This window comes from Giraffa tippelskirchi, chromosome 3 (assembly GCF_054371585.1).
Source record: "Giraffa tippelskirchi isolate mGirTip1 chromosome 3, T2T-mGirTip1v1.2.pri, whole genome shotgun sequence".
Classification (NCBI taxonomy): domain Eukaryota; kingdom Metazoa; phylum Chordata; class Mammalia; order Artiodactyla; family Giraffidae; genus Giraffa; species Giraffa tippelskirchi.
In genome coordinates this window covers 98426199-98444621 of record NC_137277.1, presented here as the reverse complement: position 1 = coordinate 98444621, position 18423 = coordinate 98426199, and the positions used below count along the sequence as shown (strand labels likewise).

The window sequence follows — 18423 nt, the reverse complement described above, 5'->3', positions numbered from 1 at the left end:
TTTGGTGGCTGCTTTCAAGATTTTCTGTCTTTGATTTTTAGTAGTTTGACAGTGGTATCTATAGTAATTTTGTGAATCCTGCTAGTAATGCAACACAGCTATTGAATCTATGGCTTTATTTTCATTGCTCACTTTTGCAAAGTTCTTGGCCATCATCATCACTTTCAATAATGCTTTTCCACTTTCCTTCTCCTCCATTTCTGGGACTCAAAATACATACATGTTAGATTTCACATGTTCAATATGTGCACTTTGTTCCTTTCTATTTTTAATGCCTTTGGCGCTCCATATCATAATCTTGTTCTTTATGGTGTACTGACCTACTCTTTGGGCTTTTCCAGTAGCTCAGTGGTAAAGAATCTGCCTGTGATGCAGAAGATGCAGGAGATTTCGGTTCAATCCCTGGGTTGGGAAGATCCCTTGGAGAAGGAAATGGCAACCCACTCTAGTATTCTTGCCTGGGAAATCCCATGGACAGAGGAGCCTGGCAGGCTACAATCCATGGGGTCACACGAGTCAGACACAACTTAGTGACCAAGTACACACACATATACAGTCTACTCCAGTTTTTAACAAATCTGCTGTTAAAACTATCTACTGAGTTCATAATGTCAGCTATTTTTCAGTTATACAATTTCCATTTGTTTGTACTTTTATAGATTCTGAGTCTCTGGTGAAATTCTCAACCTTATAAATGTTCTCGAACTTATTACAGTTATTTTAAAGTTCATTTTTGAAAACTCTAATTTCTGGATTATCTATTGGTCTGTTTTTATTTATTTTCCCAGCTTTGGCCTGTTTCTTGTTATGCCTGGTAGTTTTTGTTTTCTTTTTTAAATATCAAATACCAGATACTGTGCAGGAAAAACTGCACAGTTTTTCCCAAAAACTGCACTGGTATTTGATATTTAAAATAAAAAAATTGCAGAGGCTTGAGATGATGTCATTCTCCCCTAGAAAGGATCCTGGCATGCAGCTGGCATACTGAAGATTATTTAAATCCAATCTCAGGGTTGATTCCACCTGAGGGAGCTGTTGCAATCTCTGTGAGGCCTGATATCCATGGAGTCCAAGTGAAGCCTGGAGATTAGCTAGTGTCCCTCCTCTTTGGTAAGTAAAAACTCAAATTTTTGTCTCATTAACACCGTGAGAATGCCAAAAACTCTGCTCTCTTTTTAGCTCCTGAAAATGTGGGCAACTCCCCTAAAGGAAAAAGTAATACACAGGATAGTGGGCTCACGTCAACAAGCTGCCTAAACAGCTCTAAGTTCAGTTCAGTTCAGTCGCTCAGTCCTGTCCGACTCTCTGCGACCCCATGAATTGCAGCACGCCAGGCCTCCCTGTCCATCACCAACTCCCGGAGTCTACCCAAACCCATGTTCATCAAGTCGGTGATGCCATCCAACCATCTCATCCTCTGTCGTCCCCTTCTCTTCCCGCCCCCAATCCTACCCAGCATTAGGGTCTTTTCCAATGAGTCAACCCTTCACATGAGGTGGCCAAAGTATTGGAGTTGCAGCTTCAACATCAGTCTTTCCAATGAACACCCAGGATTGATCTCTTTTAGGATGGACTGATTGGATCTCCTTGCAGTCCAAGGGACTCTCAACAGTCTTCTCCAACACCACAGTTCAAAAGCATCAATTCTGCGGCACTCAGCTTTCTTCACCGTCCAACTCTCACATCCATACATGACCACTGGAAAAACCATAGCCTTGACTAGATGGACTTTTGTTGACAAAGTAATGTCTCTGCTTTTAAATATGCTATCTAGGTTGGCCATCACCTTCCTTCCAAGGAGTAAGCGTCTTTTAATTTCATGGCTGCAGTCACCATCAGCAGTGATTCTGGAGCCCAAAAAAATAGTCTGACACTGTTTCCACTGTTTCCCCATCTATTTCCCATGGAGTGATGGGACCAGATGCCATGATCTTAGTTTTCTGAACGTTGAGCTTTAAGCCAACTTTTTCACTCTCCTCCTTCACTTTCATCAAGAGGCTCTTTAGTTCTTCTTCACTTTCTGCCATAAGGGTGGTGTCATCTGCATATCTGAGGTTATTGATATTTCTCCCGGCAATCTTGATTCCAGCTTGTGTTTCTTCCAGCCCAGCATTTCTCATGATGTACTCTGCATATAAGTTAAATATGCAGGGTGACAATATACAGCCTTGACGTACTCCTTTTCCTGTTTGGAACCAGTCTGTTGTTCCATGTCCAGTTCTAACTGTTGCTTCCTGACCTGCATACAGGTTTCTCAAGAGACAGGTCAGATGGTTTGGTATTCCCATCCCTTTCAGAATTTTCCACAGTTTATTGTGATCCACACAGTCAAAGGCTTTAGCATAGTCAATAAAGCAGAAATAGACATTCTTTTGGAACTCTCTTGCTTTTTCAATGATCCAGCGGATATTGGCAATTTGATCTCTGGTTCCTCTGCCTTTTCTAAAACAAGCTTGAACATCTGGAAGTTCACGGTTCACGTATTGCTGAAGCCTGGCTTGGAGAATTTTGAGCATTACTTTACTAGCATGTGAGATGAGTGCACTTGTGCGGTAGTTTGAGCATTCTTTGGCATTGTCTTTCTTTGGGATTGGAACGAAAACTGACCTTTTCCAGTCCTGTGGCCACTGCTGAGTTTTCCAAATTTGCTGGCATATTGAGTGCAGCACTTTCACAGCATCACCTTTGAGGATTTGAAATAGCTCAACTGGAATTCCATCACCTCCACTAGCTTTGTTCGTAGTGATGCTTTCTAAGGCCCACTTGACTTCACATTCCAGGATGTCTGGCTCTAGGTGAGTGATCACACCATTGTGATTATCTGGGTCGTGAAGATCTTTTTTGTACAGTTCTTCTGTGTATTCTTGCCACCTCTTCTTAATGTCTTCTGCTTCTGTTAGGTACATACCATTTCTGTCCTTTATCGAGCCTATCTTTGCATGAAATGTTCCTTTGGTATCTCTAATTTTCTTGAAGAGATCTCTAGTCTTTCCCAATCTGTTGTTTTCCTCTATTTCTTTGCACTGATCGCTGAGGAAGGCTTTCTTATCTCTCCTTGCTATTCTTTGGAACTCTGCATTCAGATGGGAATATCTTTGAAAACAGCTCTCAGATGCCTGCAAATACCATTATCACAGAATTTCATCTAGATTTTCCAGTTGTTTTTTGGGGGAGTGTTAGTGGAGTCCCACTTCATTAGAGTCAGAAGCAGAATCCCCTTTCACACTTCTGAGCAAGTTATTGATAACTGTCACTACCATCATCCATCCAACAATCATTGGCTGAGCAACTCCCGTGTGTCAGAGACACCAGTTAGTACCAAGGGGTAAGGATAAAAGGATTTAAGACAGTGGTCCCCAGCCTTCTGGCACCAGGGACTGGTTTTGTGGAAAACAATTTTTCCACAGATTGGGGCAGGCTGGGGTGGGGGGACAGTGAGGGGAGTATGGGGGGGTGGTTTCAGGATGATTCAAATGCATTACATTTATTGTGCATCTTATTTCTATTATTATTAAATCAGCTCCACCTCTCAGATCATCAGGCATTAGATCCTGGAGGTTGGGGACCTCTGATTATAGGGGAATGAGTCCTACACTTAAAGTGTTCAGGCTTCTAGGAGAGTCAGACACATATACACATCAAAGGTATGAGAGGTTAAATGTTATGAGACTATAGAAGAAACAAGTAACTTGCTCCCTTGGTGGCTCAGATGGTAAAGAATCTGCCTGCAATGCAGGAGACCCGGTTTCAGTCAGATCCCCTGGAGAAGGGAATGACAACCCACTCCCGTATTCTTGCCTGGGAAACCCCATGCACAAAGGAGCTTGGCAGGCTACAGTTCATGGGGTCACAAAGAGACAGACGCGGCTGAGTAAGCACACACAGAGACAAAAACAGAGTAAGGAAACATTTCAAAAAGGAGGTAATATTTGAGCTGCAATTCACAGGATAACTTTACCACGTGGAAAAGGAGAAAGATGAAGAAATCCCAGGTAGAGAGACCACCATAAAAACCACAATGAGAGGAGTCACATATTCGTTGAAAGGGTTAACTAGGCAGGTCTCTCCCGCCCCACACTCCTGCCATCACATGTTTTCTGTATTAAGACATGACAGAGAGAAAAAAAAGCAGTCATTTCCAGAATGAAACTCAAAGTTAAAGTCAGGAGGGCATATACTCTGAATTGCAAACTTTGACTTTTGTGTTTTTCTTCTCCTGTTTTCTTCTGGTTCCCTTTGTTGCTTTTCCTTTAGTCTTACAGAATTTTAAAAAATGGAAATAGAAACAAACTCCATGACCACATTTAATGCCACTTGAAACACCTTTACGTATCACTGGAAATTCTTGGACCATGGGCTGAGAAATGCTCTTGTGTATTATTCTAGTCAAAGCTACACATAGGATTTTGTAATGATGATAAATAACTCAAGAATATAAAAATAATTTTTGAAATATTGTTTAAATGGAATAAAGCATGTCTATTAAGTATATAAAATATAATTAACACCAAGTGAAGTGAAATTTATAAATTGTTTCTTTGTACACTTGTATTGGGTTGGCCAAAAAGTTGACTCAGTTTTTTTTCCACACGATCTTACTGAAAAAGCTGAACAACCTTTTTGGCCAACCCAATAGTTCTTAGGTTTTATGATTACAGTGAACTCTGATTTCCAAATCATCTATAGACTAAACTGTATTCTTTTGTTCAGTGGCAGCTCACATGTGTCAATTCTCTGTGAAGTATCCAACCTTTCACCTTCCTTAAACTCTGACCCCTCTGAATTTCTACAGGACTTTACACTATACAACATGTGAGAGGCTTTTTCTGGTTACAGAGACTAAAGACTTGTTTTGGTTACCCCAAAGGAGAGAGACTTTCTGCAAGGATACATGGGATAATAAGAAATCTGAGGATAATCTCCCAGCAGTCAAATAGACCTCCTAGTGTTCTTATACCAGGTACCCTCTTGGGTTGCTACCTAGCTTAGAGTAGTCAGTCTTTGATTTAGGAAACAACCCTTATTTTGATTACTTGTGGCTTGGATGCTGAGCATAATATGGCACAAGTCAAGGCCCTAGGCACAAGAACCACAGGTAGTTTATCTTCTTGGAAAAGTTTGAAGATGGACACATATTCACGTGCACTGATCATCATAAAGGTGACATATAAAACAGAGACCTGAAGGAGCTGAAAAAAAAAAGCCAAATGCTTATTTAGGTCACACAGGCCTCTGAGATGGGAGTATTATGATAATGATAATTGACAAAGACCCTTGTTGAATAATTAAATAAGCAATATGTGATAAGACTAAAAAAAACAAAACACAAATAAAAACAAAAAGCTACAGGCAGAAAAAGTAAAAAACAAATTGTTAACTTCATATTCTTTAAACTTCCAACAGCGTTCTCCTCAGGCTTATTTCAGCATTATCAGTAACTCCAGTTAATTCAGCTCTGAACCCCTCTTCTCATGCTACCAGAGTCTGTACCCCAGAAACAAGATTTAAGTACTACTCAAAAAATGTATTTTTACCCTGAGAAGAAGAGTTTTCACATAGAAGCTGATACCTCCTATGACAGAACTTACTGAGGTTCACACGTACAGAAAAGCTAAACTAATTAATTGTGTTTTGTTCTATACTTCTCAATATTGTACAATTATAATCTTTGACAATTATTAGTTACTCAAAAATAAAAAAAAAAAGAAAGGTTAAATTTTCAATGCTAAGTGTCTTTGCTATAATCCTGTTACAATGAAAAATCTGCCTTCCAGAATACTGGCATAAGTTTTCAATTACAGAACCTGTAATATTTTCTAGAAAATATATTTCAATAAACATACTTTGCTCAAAAGAAAAAAATATCTTGCTCACAATGCTCTCTCCAATGTGCTTCTCTGTTACTCCTGTTTTTTTCACAGTTGTCCTGAAAGTTAGGTTGCACCTAAAGGACCCTTGGATGCTTTTGAACTGATGTGAAGAACTGACTCATTGGCCACCTGATGTGAACTGACTCATTGGAAAAGACGCTGATGCTGGGAAAGATTGAAGGCAGGAGGAGAAGGGGACGACAGAGGATGAGATGGTTGGATGGCATCACCGACTCCATGGACATGAGTTTGAGCAGGCTCCAGGAGTTGCTGATGGACAGGGAAGCCTGGCATGCTGCAGTCCATGGGGTCGCAAAAAGTCAGACATGACTGAGCGACTAAACTGAACTGAACTGGAAGGACTCTTTATGGATTGTATAATTTTATAATTCTATTGATTTACTGTGTTTACAGAGATTTAGGAACCTGATGAAACTTTTAAAAGTTTGTACTTAACTCCAGTAAGTTTCCAAATAGATCCTCTGCTTAAAATTATCATGCGCTAAAAGAATAAGATGGCATATCTACAGGAATATTTTGCATTGCCAGCGAGTTCTAACAGAACTCTCTGTTCCCTTGTAATTAATTTTTTTAAAGAACCAGGCACAGCAGAAGAGGAAGTGATCCTTGGGGAACACTTGTTCTGAATGTTAACAATGGAAAGGCAAGACTGTATGTGTTTTTCCTCATCAATAAGACCTTTGTCCTTCTCCCATTAAGATATAGGTCAGTCACTTACCTTCCACAAGGGCAACTGTGGCAGAGGGAGAAATAGGCACTGGTTATTACGTTTATTATGTATGGAGGACGATATGGTATACCAGGCCCCTGATAACCTGGAAGGCTTGGGCTGCAAGGTCTCCCTAAATCCTAAGGAAATTCAGCCACTCTGACACTCCGTCCCTTCTCAACATCACCTAACCTAGCTTCTAAGATGTCCACCCCCATCTTCTCCCTTCAAGTCCTTTCTCAGAAAAGCTGTCATGACTTTTATTCATAGAATGAGGGTGGCAGTGTTTCTCTGCACCTTTCTCATTGGGCTTTACTGGTCCATTTTCTTATCAATGCAACCTGAAGATCTGCCCTCAAAATCTAAAATAATCTTAAATACTTGATATGTATCAGAAAAAAATTGTGGATGATAACCCTGTTGCAAAACTAATTTTCAACACGTAAGTACATTTTTAAAAGCTTCTCAATGAAAGAAGTCCTGAAATAATACCTAATTATAACTTTTTCACTGGAAGGAAAATAAACACTTATTAACATTTCAAATTTTACAATCAGAAATAATTTTTGCTGAAACATCACTGTGCCGTTCACAAGGGTCAGAATAAGTCACATCAATAGATTAAAGTGACTTAATGTTTTGAATTCAATTAGATGAGATGAGCTCAAGGGCAAAAGTAAAAATAATTTGAAAGAAATTGCAATCTCATGACCCGCCGCCATATTTTTTAAATCATTCATCTAAATTTTTTGTCCTTTTATTATAAGTTAGAATACAGCATAGAGACACATTTCAAAACAAAACAAAAATCCACAATACAGTGAATTTTCAGCTGTTACAGAACCTTCTTGGTGAGGGGAGTGACAAGCAAGAAGACAAACAAGATTCATTCCAAGAGAAATGAGTGCTCTGAAGAGAAAACACAGAGATGTTATAGAGAATGTGGGGTTTCAGGAAAGGCCTGGGGAGAGGACATGTGAACAGAGATCTGAAGGACGTGGAAGGGTCCATGCCAAGGAATGGGGAAGAGGAGGGTGGTCTGGGCAGAAGAGTCAGAAGGTGGCTGAGTCCCGCAGAGGTCAGTGTGGATAAACAGAGTGAATGGCAGGAAGGGTGATAAGAGGTGACATCAGGGAAGGAGGCAGAATACTGCAGACTATGGCAATTCAAAATTAGTACCCTAGATTCTGATCCATGTAACCACCACCAGAATGGGGTTTACTCTAACATGCTTATATTCACTTATATTCACACTCCCCATGGGAAATCACTGACCCAAGAAACATACTGATCATTTACTACATACAAAATGTGGTGTTCCAGAATTTTTTAAAAGGGATGCCATGGCACCTAACCCACGTATCTAAAGAATGTTTTGTTCATTGTGATTTTTCAAGATAATAGCCAAGAAAAACATAGGGTCATTTATACTAATACAATCCAAAATAACAGAGAACAATAATTTCCATTTCAATATTACATTTATATTTTCTGCAACACCATAGGACCTTTCCTGTTAAGATCTTGCCATTCGGCAAATTCCACAATAACTTTGAAAAGCTCTTTTTACTTAGTTCTAAGCAAAATATTATTCCTGATCTTGTCTAGACAAATTGGTGAAGTATGATAATAAAACATGGACACAGGTTTTCAGCTCTATGTTATCAACATGCATGGGAATGTGCTCAGTTACCATACACATCAACCCACATAAAATTGCACTCATGATGTTATCTAATTGTAATAATTACCCTTCCTTTCGTATGAAGAGAACAAAGGGAAACCAAGATTCACAATGCCTCAAATAGGTGCTAAACATGGGGTACTCCCTGAATGCCCAAGATCGCCCTATGGCCATAATCTCCATTTTAACTGAAATGCAATGAGTTGGGCAATTCAATCAAGGCCACACAGTCTGGACCTATCCCCAAAGCTCAGGCACCTACTAATTTAATCCTTAAAACCTCCTGAGAGAAGTTGATTAATTCACAGCATTAATTTATTCAACATGCACTTCTTTAGCTCTTAAAAAGTCTATGTAACCATACTGGATTTATTAAAACAAAACAAAAAGACAAAACCTTCCAAAGACAGTTTTGAGACAGGCTGGGACCTGAGACCCTTTGCTACAATGCTTGCACCTGGACAAATGTCTCCTCAAGCCACAGAATACAAAGACAATATAAGAGACTAAAAATAACTGCATGCATGGGCAGCTGGGGCAAATTTTGAGCAACAAGATACAAAAAGATCAAAACCCAACTGCCACTTCTGAGCTGCCAGGAGCAAAAGCAGGGTACTGAGCCTTATCTCTGCACACAGCACCACCAAGGGGGTGGGCAGCCCACCTAAGCCACTTACTTCTCTGGCTGGGACTACATCAGCCCCTATCCTCACCCCATTTAAGGGACCAGCTCACCGCCACTTAGTGAGCAAGCAAGGGTACCTGTTACTTGTTTTCGCTCCCCTGCACTGCAGCTCGAGTCCCAGTAAAGCCCTGCCTGAATTCCTCATCTGGTCTCACCTATTCCTATTAAGAAGTGCAAGGGCCCAGATGGGTAAATGCTTGTCCTCCACTGCTGATCAAAACAGCTTCTCTGAAGAAGAGAGACATCAAAATCTAGAAATGGGCTTTTAAAGAAATCTAACAAGTATTTTTTTTTTCTTAGTCTGACATACAAAGGCACAGAAACTCAGATGTTCAGTCACTCAGTCGTGTCCGACTCTTTTGCTAATCCATGGACTGCAGCACACCAGGCTTCCGTGTCCTTCGCTATCTCCCAGAGTTTGCTCAAATTCATGTTCATTGAGTCTGTGATGCTACTGAACTATCTCATCCTCTGCTGCCTTCTTCTCCTTTTGCCTTCAATCTTTCCCAGCATCAGGGTCTTTTCTAATGATGAGTCGGCTATTCACATCAGATAGGCAAAGTACTGGAGCTCCAGCTTCAGCATCAGAACTTTCAATGAATATTCAGGGTTGATTTCCTTTAGGATTAAGTGGTTTGATCTCCTTGCTGTCCAAGGGACTCTCAAGAATCTTCTCCAGCACCACAGTTCAAAAGCATCAGCTCTTCCAGGCTCAGCAACCCAGAGGGTGGCTTAAATGGGCGTTTAAATGTAACTGGCAAACATAAGGAGGGTGTGCATAAAGAGGGCTTTGCAGAATCTCTAGTCCAGCCTTATTTTGGACAAACCTGATGTGCTCAGTCTGAACAGTGTGAAACTCTCCTTTCTGCTCCTCCATAGGCAGCAGATGGCATAACTGGTCATAAAAGCTGGTCGACAAAAGGTGTTAGGATAGGAGCTCTGAGTTTGTAAGCAAGGTCTGAGCTGCTTATGCTACTGCTGCCTCCAACACTGAGATCCTGTCAGCAGGCTTCCAGCAGGAATTTATAAAACAGCAGTGAAATTCAGGGGGAAAAAAATGCCAAACTCTTGCATAATGAATTTATTTAGACCCACGCAAGTACTCACTCTGTCTTTATTTTGCTCCTTAATTCCCAGAATTGTTCAATCAATAGTGGTTTGGGATCTAAGTCTTTCCCCAGAGTTTCCCCCAACAACATTTTTGACACGGTTACAACAGAAACTTGTTTTTAAAAAACACAAAACATATTGAAGAGTCTATTTTCCTCGGAACTCATTTTGGAAATCACGAGTCATTTTTCAGATGAAATTTGCACAACAGCAGACTAGACTTAAAGATTTTTAAATAACACGACTTAAGTGGAATCCAAGCCTCGCCTGTTCTCGTCCCACTTCCACTCAGGGGTTATTTGGCTGAACTGTTTTCCTGTTTCAACATCTTGAACACCAACCAAATGGACAAACAACGCCGAGAGCAAAAAAGGGTCAGCTTCCTCCCACCCCCATCCCACCCCAGCTGCACCCGAGGTGGGGAAAATCTCTGCAGTCTAACTTCCCCATTTCCCCTTTCAGCCCCAAACGGCCGTGAAACTACTCTCATCCTGGCGCTCTTAAGTCTTTCTGCTCTCCTGTCAATTAACCTCGTTTGGGGACCCTTGCCCGCGACTAAGGATCCGTGCTAAGGATGTGGACACGGTGGGAGATCAAGAGCGCTCTGAGGTCTCCGGAGACCCCCCCCCCCGGGGGGGCTCTCTCCTCCCCGGGGGCGCTCTCACGGAGCCCACCGAACGCAGAGGCGAGGGCGGATGACCAGCCTCCGAAGGCGCTTGGGGTGGGCGCGCAGGCGAGCGCGACCGCCCGTCGAGAGGCAGCCCTTGCCCAGGGAGAGGGTGGAGGGTCTCCGCCGGGCGCGGGGAAGGCGGTCGCTCCGAGGAGGGGGCGCGGCCAGGGGCCAGCTTACCCGCGGCGGCGGCGGCGGCGAGGCCCAGCAGCGGTAGCAGAAGAGCGGGAGGCGCGGCTCGTGGCATGACGGCGCTGCGGGCCGGGCGCGCGCTTCTCGGAAGTGCGGAGCCGCCGTCCGACCCCTCCCACCAGCCTCCCCGGGCCAGCCCGAGCTGCCTTCCGGCCGGCGCCCCGGCTCACCGTGGTTTTTAAAACTTCATCTGAACTGAAATCAACTCAGCTTCTCAAACACGTTTCCAAAGAATAATTTCCGTAACGCTTCAGCCAGCTTCTTTCTCTAAATCTTAACGTCGTACGTAACTTCACTGCAATGGTCAAAGCCAGTATATTAACACTGATCTAATACTGTGGGCTAGTCTACAGCCCTTATTGTATTTCATCAGTTGTCCTTCCGATCATTTTTCTGTCCTAAAATCCAATCCGGGATCATACACTGCACTGCGATGTCACGTGTCCTCAGTCTCTTTCCTGTGGGACAGCTCCTGTGTCACTGCTTATCTGGATACAAGTTTGAAGAGTACTGACCAGTCGCTGTGTAGAACGTCCTTTAGTTTGGGTTTGTCTGATGCTTCCTCTTGAGGGAGATTGGAAGCAGAGGATTCAGGTTATATTTCTGTGTTTTGTTGTTGTTGTCGGTTGGTTGGTTTTTGGCAAGAATACCACAGAAGTGGCATGCCCAGCCCAGGAAGACCATGTCATTCTGTCTCATCACTGGTAATGTTAACTTTGATCACTTGGTTAAAGTGGTGTTTGTTCTTTGAACCCAAAAGCCAGAAACATTTTCAAACGCTCTCTCAGTGGACTGTGGCCATCAGACAACTTCTGTCATCAGTTCTTGGATGAAGGGTCTTTAAACTGTGCTTGACAGCCCTTGAAAGGAATACTTTGGATACTTTGATCTTGAACTTCTGGCCTCCAAAACTGTGACACAATAAATTTCTGTTGTTTAAGAAAAACAGCAGCAATCATGTTTGTTACTATACATATGAACTATGCAACCATAACTCGAATGGAGGGGTGGTCTCTGGAACCAGACAAATCAGAGTCACACAGGCTGCTTGTTTAAACTCTGACATTGTCTCATGTCATTAGCAAAAGAGTGTTTTAAAATTGAGTCTAAACTCAAGAATACAAGCATAGACAACTCAATTTTAAAATTTACAAATGAGTTGAACAGACACTTCAACAAATATATAAATATAGCAAAAAGTACATGAAAACACACTCAACATCATATGTCACTAGGGAACTGCAAATTAAAACCAGATACCACCGTACACCTATTAGAATGACTTTTAAAATCCAAAACACTGACAACACCAAATGCTGAAGAAGATAGAGAACAAAATGAATTCTCATTCATTTCCAGTGAGAATGCAAAATGGTACAGCCACTTGGGAAGACAGTTTGGCAGCTTCTCAGAAAACTAAATATACTCTTATCGTATGATTCAGTGATCATGCTCCTTGGTATTTATCCTTGGTTGAAATGTTACATACTCACAAAAACTTACACATAGATATCTGAAGCAGCCCAGCTATCCTTCAGTAGGTGACTGGATGAATAGACTGTGGTACATCCACACAATGAAATATTATTCAGCACTAGAAAGAAATGAACTGTCAAGCCATGGAATGAACTTAAACACATATTGCTAAGTGAAAGAAGCCTGTCTGAAAAGCCCACATACCCTATTATTTCGACTTTATATTTTGGAAAGGCAAAACTGTGGTATCAGTTTAAAAAAAAAAATCAGTGGTTGTCAAGGGTTGAGGGAGGTGGTAAGGAAGACATGACTAGGTGGAGCACAGAGGACTTTTAGGGCGGTGAAACTGTCCTGAACAATATTGTAATGGTAGATACATATCATTATACATTTGTCAAAACTATAGAATATGCAACATAAAGAGGAATCCTAATGTAAACTATGGACTTTAGTTAAGAATAATGTATCTGAATTGGATCAATTTTACCAAATGTACTACACTAATGCAAGATGCTAGTAATAAGAAAAAGGTGGAGAGATGTAAGGGTGTATATGGGAACTCTGTACTTTCTGCTCAATGTTTGTCCTAAGACTGCTCAAAAATTACAGTCTATTAAAAAAAATCAAGTCTAATCTTTTCCATGCTGCTGATTGTCCATCTGGAAATGGAGTGATTGCACCATCTGACCTAAGGGGTGTGTAAGGAGTCACAGAATGTCAGAGGTGGTAGGGGCCATCTTCATTTACTGATAAAGAAACTCTGGCCCAAAGAAAGGATGTGACTTAGCCATGGGCACACAGTGAATGCCAAAAATTGAACCAGAGCCCAGGTCTTCTGCTGGACTCTCCCAGCCTTTCCAGGTTCAGTCTCTTTGCCAAAGTATCAAGGACTTGCTCAACTGATTTATTTCCATCATTCCTCAGACTGTTTGTGTACTAAACCCAAACCCAAAGCAAATCCTTTCAAATGTAGAGTGTTTAAATATTCAAACCTCCTGATTCTGGGGACTCCCATCCTGCTAACTACACAGGGGAAATGAACAGTCATCTATCTGAATAAATTATCTCCACCCCTACCTCAGGCATCAAAGCACATTGTATCCATGTGGATTTCTATTAAACTAATTTTCAAATAATCATTAGATTTACAATAGAAGTAGCACCTTCATGAATCAATCTACTTTAGGCAAATAACCCATTTCACCAGTCTTTTATTTTTCAGTCATTTGAACTAAAGGAAGGCATATTTTCCCCACTGTTGACTCTGGTGCACACTTCCTCATTTTTTATGCTAATATGAGACAGAGTACTTACCCCCCCGCATGGGAAAATATAGTTATTTCATCAAAATCTCTCATTATGATGTCCTACTTTCCAATTACATCTCATACTATTTTTCCTTCTCTTTCACTTGTTTACTTCCTCTTTGACCTCATTCCGGACTCCAATCCCTTGACTTCATTTTACACCCACAAGTGAGACTGCTTTAATTTTTTGAGGATAGGGACTCTATTTTCTCCTTCATATTCCCCTTTCCCTCAATTTTAGTTAAGCAGCCAAGGGCAGGTAGAGGAAATCTATTCATTCTCCTGATGGTTGTCACTATTAATGTATGGCTTTTAATTTCATGTGAGCCCAGTAAGCCTCTTCTGCAGTCTTTTATTCTGTCTTGATCATTCTCCTCTCTCATTCATTCCCCACATAGAATATTTCAGTTTTTTTATTATGCTCTTTAAGCTGAAATCCATTCGATATTTATCTTTCTCTGAAAAAGGCTTCACCTTCTACTCACTAGGAAAATAGAGGCCATCAGGTATAGATAAACATCTTCAAATATCTGTCCGCTCTCCCCTTCTCTTCCACACAGTCATTCTCTTCTGTCCTCAGAGAGGAAGGCAAGCTTCTTCCCATCCCATCCAAACCTAGTTCTTTATATATGGATTTAGATCTGCCCTCTCATCCCATCTTCTTCAAGATCTTCCCCTTTCTCCCCTGCATCATCAACTTCTCTCTGTTCATTGGTTACCAATGATGTGTTTTGTTTTCGTTCCTCTCAGCTTCTAAATCTGTAAATCTCTTTCCCCACCTCCTTTGAGAAGAAGTCTTCTTCACCTTTCCTTCTTCACTCTAGCTATGGCCCATCTCTACATCTCAAAATTTCATGTTCTCTGTTTCCTAATTTCCTTTCACTTTTCATCTCGCTCCCATCTGGATTCTGGTGATTTTCTGCATTTCTGTTGGTTAAGATCACCAATGTTTTCCTAATTCCTGGACTCCAGTTTCATCTGACTTTGCCTCTTTGTTGTTTAGCCTTTGAAACAATATTGACTTGACCCTACTTTGTATTAAGAGAGTGTTGGGGAACTTCACTGGTGGTCCAGGGGCTAAGACTGTGCTGCCAATGCAGGGGACCTGGGCTTGACCTTTGATCAGGGAACTAGATACCACATGCCACAACCAAGAGTTTGCATGCTGCAACTAAAGATACCCTGAAGCCGAATAAAATAAACAAATAAATATTAAAATAGAGGAAAAACAAAAAAAACCATTTTTTTAAAAGAGTAGGCATTTGGCCAGGAAACCAAAACCCTAGGACTACTCAGGACTGATTTCAACCCCTTAAAGGTTCCTGGAGAGGGTCCTGGGCTGGGCATTGCTGAGCTCCCTTTTGTCCTAAAGTACTTAGGACTACATAAATGGAGACCAAAATAGAAGAGGAGTCCTCCTCTGTAACTCTCAGCTTCCCTAGGTCCAGGAATGTGAAAGATGGGATGAAGGGGAAAGGCTGATGAGGAAGACCAGTGAAGAACTTCGTGCAGATAATCCAGAAAGAAAAAAGGATAAAATTCTGAATTAAAGACAGCTGGCAATGAAGATGACCAGTCCATGAGAAGTGTGGGGAAAAACTGACCGAGTTGCTGGATTAGAGAGATGAGAAAGAGAGGATTTAAGAATGAATTCTGAGTTTCTACCCTGGGAAACAAAGGGTATGCTGTCTTCATATTTATTCAAAGAGAATATAAGAAGAAGAATAGTTTGGGAGAATGGAAAAAAAGCCTCTCAGATTGTGCTTGGGCAGAACTGATTAAGTTAGCTTGGGCAAAAGGAGAAATAGATGTATACTAAATTTGTTGAGATATAATAGTGTGAGAATGTTTTAATTTAGAATATAAAAGAAATTAGAGTTTACTGTACAGATCATGAGGTCTAGCTTTTAAAAAAAAATGTCTTTGACAATCTAGAGGGGTGGGATGAAGTCGGGGGTGGTAGGGAGGTTCAAGAGGGAGGGGACATATGTATACTTATGGCTGATTCACGTTGTTGTATGGCAGAAACAACCAACACAACATTGTAAAGCAATTATCCTCAAATTAAAAATAATAAAGTCTTTGAGATATAGTTAAAATTTGTCTTTTTAGGTAAAAAGTTGTTGAACTTAATAGTTAAAATGTGTCTTTTTAGGTGAGTTAGTGAGCAATCAGGTCTTTGTTTCTCCAAGAGGCTTTTAGGATTAAATGAACCAAAGAGAAAGAAACCCGAATCTCTGGCTTTCCCTAGCATCAACTCAGCAGCGAGTCAGGACTGGGGTTTCCAATACTACAGCAAACATTTGCAGGGCAGACCTCCCAGTAATGAAACATCCTGCCCTGGGATTGGGGAAGGGAGAATACCGTCAGAGGGTACTCATTGGTCACTTCTAAACTTGTCCTCTATACCTGATCATTAGGTGTATATATCTGTTTTTTAGGTGCCTTGTTTGAAAGATCAATTTTGTCAGACCACATGTGGGGGTTGGATTAGTTAGGAAGGTTGGAAAAGGCTGTCTTCAGTCCTTCTGAGAAAGGGAACACAATATGGGCAGCTCTGGTCATGGTAAGAAGGACTTTCATGGAGACTGTTCAGAGGGAGTTAGAAATATGAACCTGAAACTAGATATTTGAATTACTGACTTAGAAGTGGCTGATGAATGCCGTGGGGTGGGAGGCAGTGTGCAGGATCTCCTGAGGGAGGCAAACAGAGGGAGAAGCAAGTGTGTAATAGGTGGGACCCCTGCTGACTCAGTAGTTAGAAGAAACGCTGAGTGAGAGGAATCCAAAAAGAAGCCTAAAATCAAACGCTCAGAGATGTACAAATCATTATATTTATTCTTTTAAAAGTGCACACAAGATCTTGATGCCTTGCCTTACAATAGCTGGACACTTTTTTCTTGTCATGCTATATACGTAACATAATAAAGCCCAATCTAGAGATTTGTTTTTCAAAACGGAAAACAAATACTTTTACAATAAGATCAACAATACTTTTACTTAAAAAAAAAAAAAGAAAATGATTTTATTATGGCATCACTTACTATATATACCTGTACTTTTGCATCAAATTTGTTCAGTTCTTTGAAGAAAGTCTTAACAACTAAAATTGCACAGATAATAGAGTAAGAGAATTAGTTTAACAAATTCAGTATAAAATAGTTCAGGACAACCACACTACAGAGTGTTAGACTACTAAAATTGTCTTAGAAAGTTATTTACAACATTATCATAAACACTAAATTTTAAAATAAATCTGTGGATTTTATACAAAAATAAAGTACAAATGTCAATATAAGTTAAACACTGAATAAAACATTCACAATATCCAGTAGAAGCTATTATTAAGACTATATTCTAGGTGGTAAAATTCAAAACAATAACCATAAAACCGTGTTTCCTAAACCATTCACAATTTTAAATATTTTAGTAGTAATCAAGATTTAGAGTTTCATTGTAAAATTTTTCATTTTTACAAATATACACAATTTTCACAGACCTCCTATCTCTTATGTAAAAAGGCAACAAAGAATAAAAATTTCTTAGTCAGAAGTTGCCATACTATGTTAAGTATATAAACTGTGAAATTTTCAGAAAAATCTCATCCTTAGCTGATTCCCTTTAAAAAGAAAACATATGTTTTATACAAAACAAAAAACACATTGCTACAAGATATCTAATCAATCTAAAAATATTTCCACACTTAGAAAAACATTATTCTTTAAAAGCCTTTGAAAAACTATGAACAGAACAAAATTATTTGCATTTAAATAATTTTGGTATGAAATATCTTTGGAATAGTATAAGAAAATCTTGCCAAGAGGCATAATTTTGCTGTTTGCATGTCTCATTGTTCAATAATTTCCCCCAACTGCTACAAATGACCACTTTAAAACAATGTTGATATTATTTACAGTTTTGTTTTTACCTAGAGGTACTAATTTCACATTTGGCTTAGATGTTCTTAAAATTAAATGTACATATGTGACCCAGTAATATGCCAATTTTATTTCCTAAGACATTTTGTTAAAATGCCATTCATATCCTAGCTACCAACTACATTCTTACAGATAAAATGCACATTAAACTCATTCCCCTATGAACAATTTGGACTTTAGTTCCAACTTTGGTATCTTTTCATGCTACTAAGTAGAGTTATAAACATGGCATTTTGTGGGTAACTGTAGATACCAGCATTATAATTAAACAAAAAAGGACTTAAGACTTCAACATTGAAACAGAGTAAATACTGACGTTGGGAAAATTTTAAATGGCTCATTTTTCCTAGACCATCAGTGCAAATTAGCAAACCTCTAGAAGAGTTTAGTCATGGAAAGAAGGAAGCATAATGTCATCTTCATTCCCTCCTTGTTGATACCGAACTGAAGAGAAGCCCAACCAGTGCCAACGGTTCCTTTGGAAGAAGAGCCAGATCAGTCCGCAGGTAAGAGCTAAGATGCTCAGCACAGCAAATGCGATACCTATTCCTCTGTAATCAGGGCCTAGACCAGGGGAAGGTAGACAGTGGAGGATAGAACAGAACAGTGGTCGTCACTGATTTTATATATTAGGCTTTGTGTCACATATGTGAACACTGTACAAATCAGATATAGTAAGTGCTGATTGTTTCACAGTGTCAACACAGAATTCAAACTCATCATCAAACAGTGCTTTCTTATCCAGTTTAACTATTTTCAGT

At 40.2% G+C, this 18423-nt stretch overlaps 1 protein-coding gene and 1 long non-coding RNA gene across 7 annotated transcripts in view; one reads left to right on the top strand and one right to left on the bottom strand.

Moving 5' to 3' along the window:
• LOC145542919 (CD302 antigen) overlaps window positions 1-18423 on the bottom strand; it is a 121308-nt gene that overhangs the window by 16841 nt on the left and 86044 nt on the right. For 3 of the 6 annotated variants that reach the window (XM_081582788.1, XM_081582789.1, XM_081582790.1), the window contains exon 35: window positions 16539-18226. The exons of 1 other annotated variant lie outside the window; for it this stretch is intronic. In XM_081582788.1, coding sequence (XP_081438914.1) covers window positions 18048-18226 — 179 coding nt within the window. In that variant the 3' untranslated portion in view covers window positions 16539-18047. Of the gene's footprint in view, window positions 1-10929; window positions 11034-12444; window positions 12536-16538; window positions 18227-18423 lie in introns of those variants that run through there. 2 more of the 6 variants (XM_081582793.1, XM_081582791.1) reach the window with 2 other exon arrangements.
• Window positions 422-8046, top strand: LOC145542929 (uncharacterized). Its single transcript, XR_014080273.1, has 2 exons — window positions 422-1110; window positions 5922-8046. It is a non-coding gene; the product is annotated as an uncharacterized LOC145542929 (long non-coding RNA).